The sequence below is a fragment of the Mastigoproctus giganteus genome, chromosome 2, assembly GCF_048544385.1.
Source record: "Mastigoproctus giganteus isolate SK-2022 chromosome 2, ASM4854438v1, whole genome shotgun sequence".
Taxonomy (NCBI): domain Eukaryota; kingdom Metazoa; phylum Arthropoda; class Arachnida; order Uropygi; family Thelyphonidae; genus Mastigoproctus; species Mastigoproctus giganteus.
In genome coordinates this window covers 92,206,959-92,222,328 of record NC_143576.1, presented here as the reverse complement: position 1 = coordinate 92,222,328, position 15,370 = coordinate 92,206,959, and the positions used below count along the sequence as shown (strand labels likewise).

General features: G+C 33.8%; 1 protein-coding gene across 2 annotated transcripts in view; it reads right to left on the bottom strand.

The window, feature by feature from the left end:
- Window positions 1-6,502: 6,502 nt before the first annotated feature.
- Window positions 6,503-15,370, bottom strand: part of LOC150089423 (vesicle-associated membrane protein 4-like) — a 67,175-nt gene continuing 58,307 nt past the window's right edge. For both annotated transcript variants that reach the window (XM_090368578.1, XM_090368577.1), the window contains exons 7-8: window positions 14,745-14,796; window positions 6,503-6,772 (exon numbers count right to left, since the gene is read on the bottom strand). In XM_090368578.1, the coding sequence (XP_090224704.1) occupies window positions 6,747-6,772; window positions 14,745-14,796 (78 nt within the window). In that variant the 3' untranslated portion in view covers window positions 6,503-6,746. The remainder of the gene's footprint in view (window positions 6,773-14,744; window positions 14,797-15,370) is intronic.

Genomic DNA, 15,370 nt, shown 5'->3' with positions numbered 1-15,370 from the left:
TTTTTCAAGTTTATATTGTAAAGTAACTTCCATTCTGATGAAAAGAAAATTCATCATGAAATGAAGTTGTCTTCTAAATTATTATTTTTTTAAAATTCATACATTTAGTTAACTTATAGTTGAATTTGTTTTTCAGTTAAAATTATTAAATTTCATAGAGTAACTGTGATAATAATTTTCATTTTGACTACTTTAGCTGAGCATTCTTATAATTCTTTTCTAGAAGGTTTTTTTTTTGGATGTGGCTATTTTGGTGACTTCAGCTGCCTCATACAATTCTGAAGAGCAGACAGCATAAAAAAGTAGATTTTAACATACCTACATTTTAGCTTAGCTACATTCTAAATTAGTAATGTACAATAATTAAATTGTATAATACATTTTAGTACTTTTTAAAATCCAGTGTCATTTTGACATTTTTTTTTTAAGAGCCCAAAATCATTTAGAATTTCCAACTGAAATAAATATTTTACAAAAATGAACAAGAGCAGCAGCTGAATCTGCCTATAATACTGTATTATTAAATCATAACATTATCAATTGCTGGAACACAGACAATCTACCTGATTAGCTAGTCTCTAACAACAATTTGCAAGATTATGAGCGAACACCAGTTTACCAAGGCTTCTCTAATATCAATATTACTAAGTACCTGGAAAAGGGAAACCAATGTGCCATTATTAGCTCAATGCAGAAACAAAGGAATTAATAATGCATAGTTATAAAATTCATTACTCCAATGAATATATACATAGTTTCCAATCTTTCAAATAACAGTGTGGCATCATTCACTGATTCCTGATCAAAAGTTTTTTCTTCATTAAAATAAGCAGACAGTTTAATACAATACCAATAGATGGCAGAAATGTTTCTCCTCAAAAGTTAGAGGAGAAATGACAAAAAGTTTCAATTATTGTTATTATTTTTTTTTTACTGAATCTAAGTAATTTCAGTTTGTCTGAATTTCTTTTTGATTGGATACCAGTAAACAATACCATTTCTTTCCATTTCATTTTAAAATAACAAAACAGTTTTCAAAGAAATTAAACATTTTTATTTTTTACCAATTTGGAAGGATAGTGCCCCTGGAAGAAAAACAGTTTTTTCACAATAACACTTATATGAGGACAATTATTAACCTTTAATTTCCAAACAAGCTGCTTAATAAATAAATACAGAAACATTTCCAGACAATTATATTTATAACCTTGCACCTAATGATAACAAAAGAAAATGACCAACTAATGGAAAATGAATGCAGAAAAAGCTTCCCATCTGTTTTAAGGAAACAATAACACTGCACTTCACTGATATATCATAATTCAGCACCTTTAATAAATAATAAATAAATATATTAACACAACCCTTTGTTTTGGAGTTCTGTGGCTCTGAAAAGTAGGGTAGTCTTGAGGTAAAAACAGTGTTTATAGTTTTCTGTTTTCATATTAAAAGAAATGAGTAAATGTGGGGTATTTTGAAAAAAATTATTTAAATGGAAAGGGAATCTGCAGGTCACTAAATTTTGAGCACTGCTGCATTTGTAACAGCAAGTACATGTTGTAAACTGTGTGCACAACAAATTGAAAACTTCAATAAATTCCTGATCAGAGTTTCTCCTTCTATAGTAAACAAGCTATAGCTTGTTTACTATAGAAGTAAACAAGATTATAAAGGTGAAAATCTGATCAGGAATTTATTAGAAGGAAGATCAGGAAGACAAATCCAAAACTCATTAGTAAACAAGCTATAGCTTGTTTACTAATAAGTTTTGGATTTGTCTTCTGGGTGACTGTATCAATATCTATATATAGTGTGTTTCAAAATTCACAGGAACACATAGTTGCAAGTTTCTTTTTTTGTTGTTGCACATAAGTTTTTTTTATGAGTGGTTGGCTATTGCTAGTAATTGGGTATGTCATGCAGAGTTATTCAAAATCTTGTGTATTATGGGCTCAGCACTCTCAAACCTGCATTCATTAGTGTTTATTAAAATAATCAGCAAAAATAATCGTAAGTAAACTGACACAAATTGCATTGCTGTATTTATAAAGTTGATCAAATTGTTCAAATTCCACAGAAAAGTTTCTAGGGAATTTGAACAAATATGGATTGTATGTCCAAAAACATTTATTTATATTAGTTTAAAATAAAGTTAAATTATTATTATTATTTTTTTTTTTTTTGGTAGTTCAAGGTACTTAAATTTTAAAACTTAAAAAGAGAATAATAGTTCTTCAAATAAGCTTTAATCTACTACAATCCATTTCAGCAGTAACACTGAGTAAAGTTTTATTTATGCATTAAACTTGATTTTTTACAGTCTTCTAAAAAAAAATTCACATATTTTAGCACCCAATTTATTCATTTATTTTTTAAAGTAATTTCTCCAAGGTATAGGTTTAAACAGTGCCATGAAATTTTTAAAACCTTTACTACTGCAATGCATTTTGCATGCAATGTTATTGTAATTTTTGTTTCTCATGACAAAAAGCACACTTCTCTATCTGAGGTTGCTTTGTTGTTCATGAATTATGAAAACCACTTCTACTTCATTAAAAGAAAACTTATTCTATTCTTCATCATGACAGAACATGTAGATTTAGTCTCTCTCTCTCTTGCACACGCACGCACGCACAATGTCCTTTCTGATTAGCCACCATTTTTAAATATATATTGCCTAATACATTCTTGCTTTTATTTTTCTGTTTGAACTCTGGCATGCACACATCAGGTCAGAGGAGTGTAAAAGATAGAGAACATAAGAATATTACCATATCTTGTGATATCAAATGGATCTGAATGTGTAGAGAGCTGATAAGAGCTCACTTCAGTCTACAACACTCCTAGTTATTGTGATATCTTCATATCTTTTTGGGACTGATCTGCATTTTCTGGGGCAATTGGACACTAACATGAAACTACCCGACTTGCTGTTTGTGTCATCGAGAGGTGCTTAGCTTTGATCGGTGGGTCAATTTTTAACATCACTTGTATGTATACTTTGCACTTTTTATGCTTTACGTCTTGTGCTTCCTTTCTTGTGGTTTTACTTGATAGACAGTTCGTTTGTTCCTTTCTTACGGTTTTACTTGATAGATAGTTAGTTGACAACTTAAAGTTGAAAGATAAGTTGATTTTTTGTTTTCTTTTTAAGTAGTTTTTTTTTATATTTATGGATGCTAATATGGATGTTGTTGTTAATCAGAGGTTTTTGTATGGTTTGGAAAGTGTGTGTGGCAAAAGGCTGTGGCTAAGTAGTGTGAGTGTTGGTCTGACTTGTCTACAGAACAGGAAAAAAAAGGATGAAAACAAAAAAAAAAAAGGTTTGATTTTCTCTGATTATACTGATTTTCTCTAATTACAGATTGCTTCTCTACAGCATGACTGTTCGTTGAATGCCATAGAAAGATCGACTTCAGCCAGGAGAAGAGGAAAGCGGCATGTGGGATGTGGTTTGTTTCTCTTTTTAGTAGTGGGGATGTGGGGGGTAGCAGCTGGGGGTCTGCCACCTCTGAAAAATAGAAAAATAACAAAAAAAACCAAAAAACTCATTTCTGTTGATGTGTATGAGCAATTATTGTTGTTAATTGCACATGAATTTGTCTTCATTTTAGCTCCAACATATTTTGATGCCACGTCAATCCTTTAGAAACAATCATGTGGGATGTGGCTTGTTTCTGCCAATCAATGTTGGTGTTACTCCTTAATTTGATTTTTTTCAATTTGTTCATATCAATCTTTTTTGGTCATGGCAGGTTTTTTCCCTCCCTGTATTTGGGCAAACAGAAGAGGGAGTATATAAGAGTACTGCTAAATTATGTGTAACTGACAGCAGGATTGCCATTGGTTGGCTGGGACCGCTTTAAGTAATAAATATGAAATATCAATCCTCCTTAATGACACAAACAGCAAGTTATGTAGTTTCACATTCAGTTGTCCGATTGCCCCAGTAAATGCACATTTGCCCTTTTTAGTTCAAGATTTAGAGCAAGTAAGTTTACTGTTTGTCAAAGAAATAAAATTAGTGAATACTCAGGGAATTAGACATTGAGCAGACAGCTAGCTACCTCAAGAATGGCAGAAAATGGGCTAACCAGTACATTAGAATTAACAGAAGCCTGGGTTGAAGAGCATGTTAAAGGCTAATCACTAAAGCTGAATGGATTATCTTGTATCTCAGTTTTGAATAACGTCAGAATCTCAAATTGTATAAAATATGACCTGTATGGGTTGTTCAACCCATTATTACTTTGACATCTCTATTATCTTATAGTTAATGTTCTATGCAAGTGAGTAAGAAAAAGTTGTTTAGATGAGAAATGCAAGTGCCACATATTGGAAGGAAACTAAATTCAACACACCAAGTGTTTCAATATCTGTACTGGTATAATTTTCTATGGTAGGAAGAAATTTTTTTTTATTTATATGTGGTAAAGTAAAGTATTCCAACCAGTCACTAAAGACTAAGTCACTAAAAATAATACAAAACAGTTTGCCAATGATGAATAAACTAAACCAAACTCAGATTATATATCTCAAAGTATACAGCACCTAAGTGATATTGTTGATGGAGAAAGCACTATGATTGATTCATTAATGGCAGTGTTAATTATACCTAGCAAACTGGTAGGAATACTTTGATGCAGAGGGAATGGTCACCATTCCCTCTGCATCAAATTCTGTAACAGTTAAATAACAGTTATTGCAATCCAGGATTTCTGTATTGCAGAAATAGTGCACCAAGTTTTCCTACCAGCTTGATAAATGTGCCTGAAATTATGTCTTAAGAGGTGAGGTGATGGTACTTTCTTCATCAACCATGTCACTTAGAAGCTATATACTCTGGATTAGGTTTTGTTTCTCCATACACTGAACTATTTGTGTACTGATATTCATCTTTGCTCTCAGTGAACTTGGTGTGATTATTTTCAGTTGATTTAGTATTACCTTACCATAAAAAAAAAAAAAAAAAAGTTACTGCCTCTCTTCCTGTTAGTAAACAATACCAGTACAGTTACTTAAACATTTGGAATATTCAATCCAAAGATATTTTTTTCCTTCCAATCTAATTTGTTCTTCTAATTTGTATCTTCCTTATAAACAATATAATGGCACAGGTCTTTTCTCTAAAAAAATCTTCATTCTTAAAAATGGTAAGAGTATTTAAATGTTATACCATTCTTAAAGATGAACAAAATAAAACAACAATGTTTTACAAATACGGTGAACAGTGATTCCATGTCAAAGTAATTTCATTTGAAGTCTATTAATTAATTTAACAGCACCAACATTTTTTCTCTACATCTGATTTTGAAATGTCCTGCTTGTAACCAATATAACTTTTTATTAAAATGTGATCTTAGTTTCAATGTCCATAACACTTTGAAATATACCATTATCCAGATTTTTATCTATTTTCTAGCATTATGAACAGCAGCTGCTCAAAGGATATCTTTTAGCCATATTGTTATTTATGGCAAGGAATTTATTTTCAATATTAAAAATGTTTAGTAATGAATTATCTCATTTTCCATACTTATGCAGATGAGAACTGATGAGCCAAATGTAAAACACTAATATTTATTTAAAGAGTGTTTGATATAAAAATAAGGAAGGGAATGGAACAGCTGAAAAATTTCATGTAATATTTGTGCGTGTCAGTGCATATGAAAGATAGAATTATCGTATAACATAAAATAGAGATATAACTACAGTATGGTTTTAAAATAATCAGCTAAGGGTGAGATGCAGATTCATTATGATATTAAATGCAGATCTGATGTCATTTACTTTTCTCATTTCTGAATTAAGAGTAAAACAAGTCATAATAAAACCACTTGTAAAACTCTTTTCACTAGCTGGAACAATGGTACAATATTATTTTAAGAATTTAAAATAAAGTTATTTGTTATGCATAAAAGAAAGTTCAATTATTATTGCTCTTTTTATATAATGCTGATCAATACTAAAAAAAAAAAAAAAATCTTAAAACTTATAATATATGGATACACCAATTAATCCTATAAATATAATGCGACTGTTTGTTCTCACTGTATCTAAATTCACTTTTACAAAAACATGTATTTACTCTGAATCTAACAATTTACGCTGAATTTGAAAAAGCAATTCTCAATATCTGTGCAGAAATTGTGCTGATCACATTGATATTTTGATACTATATATTCCATACATTATGATTATAAAAAATTCTTGAGGCAAATTCTACATGGTCTTAGCAATTTAGTAAACTAATTTAAAATATATCTTAGATTTTTCCAGCCAATTGCTGATGACCCAAATTTAAAATATTAACTTTAAAAATATGATTATCACTGTACTTAATGAAATTCAATTTTCATTATATTTTTTTCACTTTACATACATTATATGAAATGAATGCTTGGTCAAAATATGCTTCTATGTCCTATATAAGGTACACTGCAATACAAGTGTCATGTCAGGACAATAGAAATAAACATACTAAATTAATTTTTGCACCAATACTATAGGATATAAAATAAAAGAGTAGTGGAAATAATGATTCCTACTATTTGTGAGGAAAATATTACATTACTTTTGAATTACTACACTTATCTTCAGCTGGGGATACTTGTGCTTGTACAAGTGGCAAACAGTCTTTCAAGTTCACATCAGGCGAAAACGTTAAAACTCCAGCAGTTACTCCTTGTTACAGACTACTTTGTCATCATCTGAGCCAATACCAAATTTTCTTTTGGGAGATTTACTTACTTGTTTGCAATAATTATTGGAACTGTAAAAGAATAAACAACAAATCAAAAACAAGACAAGTGGACAAACATTTATGAGGTGCAATTTACATTGTTTGCATTTCTAATAAATTAATGGATAAATAACAAATGAAATTTGTACTTTTAATCTGCAAGCCTTACAGATAACATCATTGCTTCTGAAAATAACATTCATTAACACTTGCTGATTAACTCAGTGCATTAATAGAAGAGACAAAACTATGAGTTGATAATTAATAAATTTGATGCTGATGATTAAACACATTCTTAAATTATTCATGAAGCTCATGCCTCCTCTTGTCTATTAGATATTTTATTCAAAATATATTCATATTATTAATGCATTATATACTTATTTCAATACTTTATGAATTATACATATTATCAATATATAGGGCCGCCTTTACGTTAAGGCTTAGCAGGCACTGGCCTAGGGGTGCCAAGGTGTAGAGGGCACTACTGGATGGATTATCAAAGCTATCAATCGAATGAGTTTTGTTGAAAGAACTTGATCTGCAAGATATGATAATAAATTTTGCAGCCATAAAAGCTCGAAAAGTTTTGCTTTAAATGCTAACTGTCAAAAGTTCTGCTTTAATATGTGCAGACATTTTTTGTTTTGTATACTGTGTGTGCTTGAGAGGTTGATTTTTCTTTTTTTGTTTGAATTAAAAATTTTTATGAAGAGTTTTATTTATTTTAAATTTAGCGTTACAACTGTGTTTAATTTAATTTTTGTAGGTAATTAAATTTTAAATTAATCATTCTAAAAAAAGAAAATCTTTGCATTCATCAGTCAATAGAATATATAAGTGAAATTTAATGCTGATGCTTCAAGTCTCATTAGGAATAATTAAATTAAAATCTTTTGCTATTGTATTTGATTAATTATCCACAGAATGTATATTATAAATTCAGAAAATGCAGTTAAAATATATGTAAATATGTAAAACAAAATACTGGGTGATTATACATAAAATAAAAGTTCAAGACTATTTATCTAAACTAATTTGAAATAACATTCTTTGGGCACATGATCTTGACTTTAGTAGTCAAGATCAGCCGAATCTTGCCGAAGTAGCTGCATGTGTGTGTGTATATACATACACACATATATACATACACACACACATATATATATATATATATATATATATAATATATACAGGGTGTTTCAGTTAAACGTTTCAGAACTTCTAAGAGGGGTAGGGTACATCCTGACAACTCGAAATCATATAGCAATGTGGGGTCGGAAATGCTTTCCTGAAGCGGTGTTGTACACAGAAGCACCATAAAGAAAAGTGACCGTAAGTGAGAAATCGTTTTAATAATACATGAAAAGAAGCAAAAGGTACATGGATTAAAGTAAGTGTTCGAAGTTTCTTCCACGGGCTACAATGCACGCCTCACATCTCCGACGCATGGACATCCGAACATTCTGGAATACTCCAGGCGAATTTCGAATTTCTTCGGCAGCTACTGCGATTCTTGCAACCAGCTCCTCAGCATTGTCAACAGGGGTGTCATAAACTAGCGATTTCATATGACCCCAGAAATAAAAATCAAGACATGATAGGTCGGGTGACCGAGCAGGCCAACGCACGGGACCACCACGTCCGATCCACTGTTGACCAAATGTGACATCCAGGTAGTTATGAACATCTCCGCTATAATGGGCAGGGGCTCCATCGTGTTGGAACCACATTGTCTGTTGCGTCGATGCAGAAATCTGTTCATCTCTCAAAAGTTGTGGCAATACTTGCTGCAGAAAGATCAAGTAGATAGGTCCGGTTAGACGACACGGTAACAGGTAAGGGCCGATGAGGTGATCTCCCATAATACCGGCCCATACATTGACCGAAAATCGAATCTGTGCTGCACGACGGCGTATTGCATGCGGGTTCTCGACCGCCCAGATATGGTCGTTATGTGTGTTGAAAATTCCTTCCCTTGTGAAGGAATTTTCACGGTCATATGAAATCGCTAGTTTATGACACCCCTGTTGACAATGCTGAGGAGCTGGTTGCAAGAATCGCAGTAGCTGCCGAAGAAATTCGAAATTCGCCTGGAGTATTCCAGAATGTTCGGATGTCCATGCGTCGGAGATGTGAGGCGTGCATTGTAGCCCGTGGAAGAAACTTCAAACACTTACTTTAATCCATGTACCTTTTGCTTCTTTTCATGTATTATTAAAACGATTTCTCACTTACGGTCTCTTTTCTTTATGGTGTTTCTGTGTACAACACCGCTTCAGGAAAGCATTTCCGACTCCACATTGCTATATGATTTCGAGTTGTCAGGATGTACCCTACCCCTCTTAGAAGTTTTGAAACGTTTAACTGAAACACGCTGTATATATATATATATATATATATATATATATATATATATATATATATATATATTTTTTTTTTTTTTTTTTGCCAACAGGCAATAACACATGCTAAATGATTGGTATGACAATATTTCACATCTTTGTTAGTACTGATATTGTCACAACAGACAATCCTTCAATTTGAAACAAACTCCTGCAATAAATAGATTTAAATAAATCTTGATCTATCTTAAGGGGAATGTTGGGCCATTCTTCAGGAGATGCTTAGCCTCAGTTTCATGCTCCTTACACCAAGATTGGACACATCTGGCTATGTGCATTGGGGCATTATCATCTCTTGAAACACAACATTGTTTGTGGGAAACAATAAATGCATCATGGGGTGAACCAGGTCACTCAGAATATCAAGGTAATCAGTTGCAACAATCTGCCCATTCAGTGGGGTGATAGGACCTAAAGAATACCAAGATATTGCTGCTTAAACTATTTTTTATTCTCCTCCATGTTTGACAGTTTGCACAAGAAGACAGTCAGGATAATGAGCTTCCTTTAGCATTTGCCAAATGTTACTCTCTGTGATGATGATGATTAATTTGAAAATATGACATATTTGCAATCATCAAGTGTCCGGTTTTTGTGCATCTTACACCACTGCATCCTCTTTCTACCATTACATCAATTATTACCATTTCTACCATTACTTACATCAATGAGAGCTTGAAGGATAGGGTGGATGCCCTCGAAGGATTTAAATTGAGGGGCCCATCAAGCTCTCAGCTGCCCACATCAATGCCAGAGCTTGCACTTGAACATCACGCAACACAGCAACAACCCCCAAAGCAGAATGCACTGGTTCCACAGGGACTAGTTGTTGTAGGCGACTCTATTGTCAGGGAAACGGGGAACATATTGTGCAAAAAGGATACATGGAACAGGACCAGGGTATGTCTGCCAGGGGCAAAGGTTGATGACGTTGTAGGGCAGATATCATCCTTCTAGGGCACAAAGGGTGATATCGTTGTACACGTTGGCACCAATGATATTAAGAGTAGGAAACGGGCAGAATTACTTAACAAGTACAAATCAATGCTGAAAAAAAGCTGTGAGTTAGGGTTGAATTTGAAAGTGTCTGCAATTCTGCCCAGATACAATAGGTGGGAGTATATGATGAGAGCCTTGTCGATCAATTCTGCCCTGGAAAGATTGTGCAAGACTCAAGGGGTAGAATTTTTTTCAGCCTGGTCTGTGCTTGTTAACAGGAGAGACTGCTTCTAGAGGGATGGGAAACACTTAAATAGAAAGGGTGCAAGAATATTTGCTGATGCTATCGAGGCAGAGTTAGGTGGGTCATAAAATTGCTAGCTTGGGGGGAATACACGGACTAATAGATTAACAGTAGCCGCTGGCAGAGGTAAAAGCGATTCTTGCACTACTTCTATTGAAATGCAATTGAGCAGCAGCCTGGAAAGCAAGGAAATGGGAATTTCCAGGACTATTGGGAGTCATAGTGGAACAAGTAAATACATGGGCTGTGTTAGGGTAACTAAGAGTAGAAACAGGTGCATGTATACCAATGGTAGGAGTATAGTTAATAAATTCGATGAGCTTGAAGTGCTAGTCAAGACATCAAAGGCAGATATTGTTGGGATATCAGAGACAGTGTCACACAGACATAAGCAGTGCAGAACTGGAATTTGGTGGGCGTAATATGTGTACAGAAAGGATAGACAAGACAGGAAGGGAGGAGGGGTTATACTTTTAGTTAAGAAACATATAAAATCTAAGGAAGTGCATCCAATTGATGTGGGTGGACAATGCAATGTTGAGTCTGTTTGGTGTGACATAAGCACTGGGAAAGGAAAAATGAGAGCAGGTGTGTGTTATAGGCCTAATGAATCTGATGAGTATAATGAGCAATTGTGCAGAAAAATAGAGTAGGCCAGTAATAAAGAAATAGAGTGTCTTATAATGGGTGATTTTAATTTCCCGGATATTGACTGGATTTGTGGTTGGTAACTCACACACTAGCAAGGCTTTTGTGGATTTATTGGATGATTGTTTTCAACAGCACCATGTTTGGAAGGCAACTAGAGGGAGTAATACTCTTGATCTGATTATCAGTAGTGATTCTTCATGCATCAAGAATCTGCAGATAAAGGAACCACTAGGTGGCAGTGATCACAGTGCGTTGAAAGTGGGATTTACTCAAAGAAAAGGGAAAGGTTTTTGCTTTCGTAAAGGTGACTACGGTGGTCTGAGACAGTATTTAAATTCTATACGGTGGAACCAACTGATGATGTTACCAACAGCAAATTCAAAATGGGAAGCATTCAAAGAATTAATCTTGGAAGCTACTAGGCTTTTCATACCAACAAAGAAATATTGTTCAAGATTTAGGCCTAAATGAATGTCAGATGAACTAATTAGACATGTGACAGAGAACAAAAATGCATGTGATACATATAAATTAACATGTAACACAGAAGCCTATGATAGATATAAGCTGATCTAGAACCAAGTTACAAACGAGGTTAGGCAGGCAAAGGCAGATTACAAGAGAACTTTGGCAAAGGATGCAAAGAAAAACAGCAAAGAGTTCTTTACTTATGAAAACTCTAGAAGGAAGGGGATGAATCAGATTGGCCAACTTGATATCAATGGCTCAACTGTTGATGATCCTGCTCAGGTAGCTAACAAACTAAATGAATATTTTGCATCAACATTCACACATGAGGAGTTATTCAGGGAGGGGAATGCCAGAGGTGTATTCAACTCTGGCTGTAAGCTAGATAATCTTGTAACAACTGAGATTAAAGTGGAGGAGAAATTGTTGAAGAAAAACACAAGAAAGGCACCTGGGGTGGATGGAATCTATCCAGTTATATTAAAGGAGGCAGCAAAAGAAGTAAGCAAACCCTTAGCCACAATTATGAGAGCTTCCCTGGACTCAGGGGATGTACCCACGGACTGGAGATGTGCAAATGTGACCCCAATCCACAAAGGAGGATCAAAGGGAGACACAGGTAATTACAGATCTGTTAGTTTAACTTCTGTTTCAGGGAAATTAATGGAGGCACTGGTTAAAGAAGGATATTTAAGGATGCATTGCAGGATATTTAAACAAGACTTCAGTTATAGCTTGGACACAGCATGGGTTTGTTAAGGGGAAGTCCTGTCTGACTAATTTGATTGGATACTATGATGTAGTCACAAAGGAACTGGATGCAAAGAATAACTTTGATATCATATATTTGGATCTTAGAAAAGCCTTTCATACTGTTGCACATGGAAGACTGCTGCACAAATTGGAGCAGTGTGGCATTGGAGGCAAATTGCTGCTATGGATAAAGGGATGGTTGAGTGGGAGAAGACAGAGAGTGGTAATCAATGGACATTGCTCTTCATGGACTAATGTTAATAGTAAAGTCCCTCAGGGTTTAGTCTTTGGTCCATTGTTGTTTTCTGTATTTATAAATGATATTGATGATGGTATATCAGGCTTAATGTCCAAGTTTGCAGACAATACAAATGCTGGCAGGTTGTTAATGACACTAATGACAGTACACTGCTGCAACAGAATCTAGAAAAGTTGAGCAGATGGGCTGAGAGGTGGCAAATGTAGTTTAACATTGACAAATATAAAGTAATACATATGGGAAGCAGTAATCCCAGAGTAATGTATCAACTATGTGGTACCACACTGACAGTGGTAGAGAATGAAAAGGACCTGGGGGTAATTGTGCAGGCAGATATGAAGTTTTCTGAGCAGAGCAGATGGTCTGCAAGAGTAGCTCATGGTGTCTGTCAATGATATACAGGAATTTTTCTAGCAGGGATAAGGAGGTGATTATCCTCTTGTATAAGGCAATGGTCAGGCCACACCTTAAGTACTGTATACAGTCTGGAGGCCTCATTTTAAGAAGGATGTAGAGCTGTTGGAACGAGTACAGAGAAGGGCAACAAGATTAGTGAATGAAATAAAGGGTTGCTCTTATGAAGAAAGGCTTAAGTTTTGCAAATTACAATGTCTGGAGACTATGCATCTGCGAGGTGATCTGCGATATAAAGCCTTGAATGGTTTGAGCATGCTCAATGCAGATGGGATTCTTCCTCTTCCTCAGAATAATCGCCTGAGAGGGCATAAATTCAAATTGAGGAAAGACGGTTGTACGATAGATATGCGGAAGTTTGCCTTTAGCCAGCGAGTAGTTGATTGGTGGAACAAACTTCCATCTGTCATAGAAGTTGATAGCTTAAATAGATTCAAGGCAGAGCTTGACAAACATTTGGAGCGAGTGGATGGGTGAAATAAGGGTTTTTTTGGCTGATGCTATATCAGCTTGCTTTCTTGCATCATGCACCCTTGCTAATGCTAATTACAAGTGGCAGCTCTACCATAACTTTTGGCTTTATGAAGTTCTTGCTGGACTTAAATGCAAGAAACAGGATTGCTAAGATTCACTTAAGTTGTGCAATTATCTTTAAGGCAGTAGGTTTCATGTTTTCAGGCTACAATCCTTTTCAGTATTTAGCAGTGTTTTTCAGTCAGCTTTGCTTTTCTGTCAATTCATCCTATGAGATTTTTTTTTCTCCATACTCAGTGAATGAAGCCATCACCTTTGACAATGCTGCTCTGGATACATTGAAAAATCAGCAGTTTTAGTACATGCACCAACAATTTTACCCTTTTGGAATTCTGACCAGTCAGTTATTTTCTTCACATATCTTTTTATATCACCTATAAATAAACAAACTTTTATCGTCTTTCCTTAAGTACTATTACTTGCAGGAAACAAAAAAAAAAAAAAATCATCATCATGTGTTCATAAATACGCTATGCTATTACAAAAACTACTCCTTTCATATTAGGTGTTTCTATTATTTTGTCTTCTCCTGTATATCATGACATTTTATGGCTAAGTGCATATAATTATTACTTAAAAAGCTTCTTTGTAGTTACATATCACTCATAATTTGTTAACGTCTCCCATAGATTAGCTAAATCCACCAAGTTTCAAACAAGCATGCTCTCATAAGCTGTTTACTACTGACATCATTAGTGGTATCTTCCTACCTTGGAAGTGATTAGTTTATTTTTTATAGCAAAACACAAAAACAAATGAAGAAGTGGTACAGTCAATGGTAGCATACCAAAGTCAAATAAAAATGGACTTGTTCAGATATTAATACAAACTTTAATTTGCTTAGGCAGGAAACAAGGCAGTGGATTTTTAGCAAGTTGTCAATATTATGTGACACCAAAAGCAATTAGACAGGAGTCCTATTTTAACTGCTCCACAGTGCATATGTTATTCAAAAAGACTTAACTGATAATTAGATACCTATTTCTTGCAAAATTGGTGCATTTCATATGCATATATTCCATGTTTCAATTTTAACATGTACTCTGCTCAGAAAACATCAACTGAAAGTTATGAGTTATGTTAAGTTTATAGGGAAGATACTATGTCAAGAAATCAGGTGTTTGAATGGTATAGCCTCAGTTGCTAATGTGGCAATAAAATCTAAATCAGCCAACCAGCCTTGCACAGTACATAACAATATAACAAAGAAATATTTAACAATTTCATATTTTTGGCTTAAACAACAGCATATTACACAAAAGACTGCATACTTACTAATTATGATGAGTAAGATGACTATTACTAAAACAGCAATAAAGATTTTCATCTGTGAAAAAAAAAAAAAAAAAAAAATCTGATAGTTAGATTAAACTTTTCATAATTACTATGAAAGAAATGCTTAATAATAGAATGTTATACAATGATATAATTCTCACACCCAGTATAATTTTAATTAGATGTTCCACCATTGCCTGTACAATGAAATATTACATCTGATTTAGTCACCTTACAAAAAAAAAAAAAAAAAACCGCTATGCCAATAATGATAAAAGAAATGTTTTTAAAGTATAGATCACATTCGATATATGTAATAATATTAATATTAAAAAAAACTTAATATTAAAAAAAATTAAAAAATTAAAAAAACTCAAAAGTTTATATAGCAACAGCTTCAAAAAATAACAAATACATGAGTGTCTCAAAAAAATGTATACACACTTTTACAGCCCACAAATAAATAATATTTTTTTCTTTTTTGAAGAAAGAAACTAAACTTTGAAGAACGAAAATTCATCCTGTGAAATTCTATGAGTGGTACCTGTCAAAATGTGCAGAGGACCCACAGTTTCCAAACAAGATTCTTTGGAGTGATGAGGCTACATTTAAGTTAAATGGCTCAA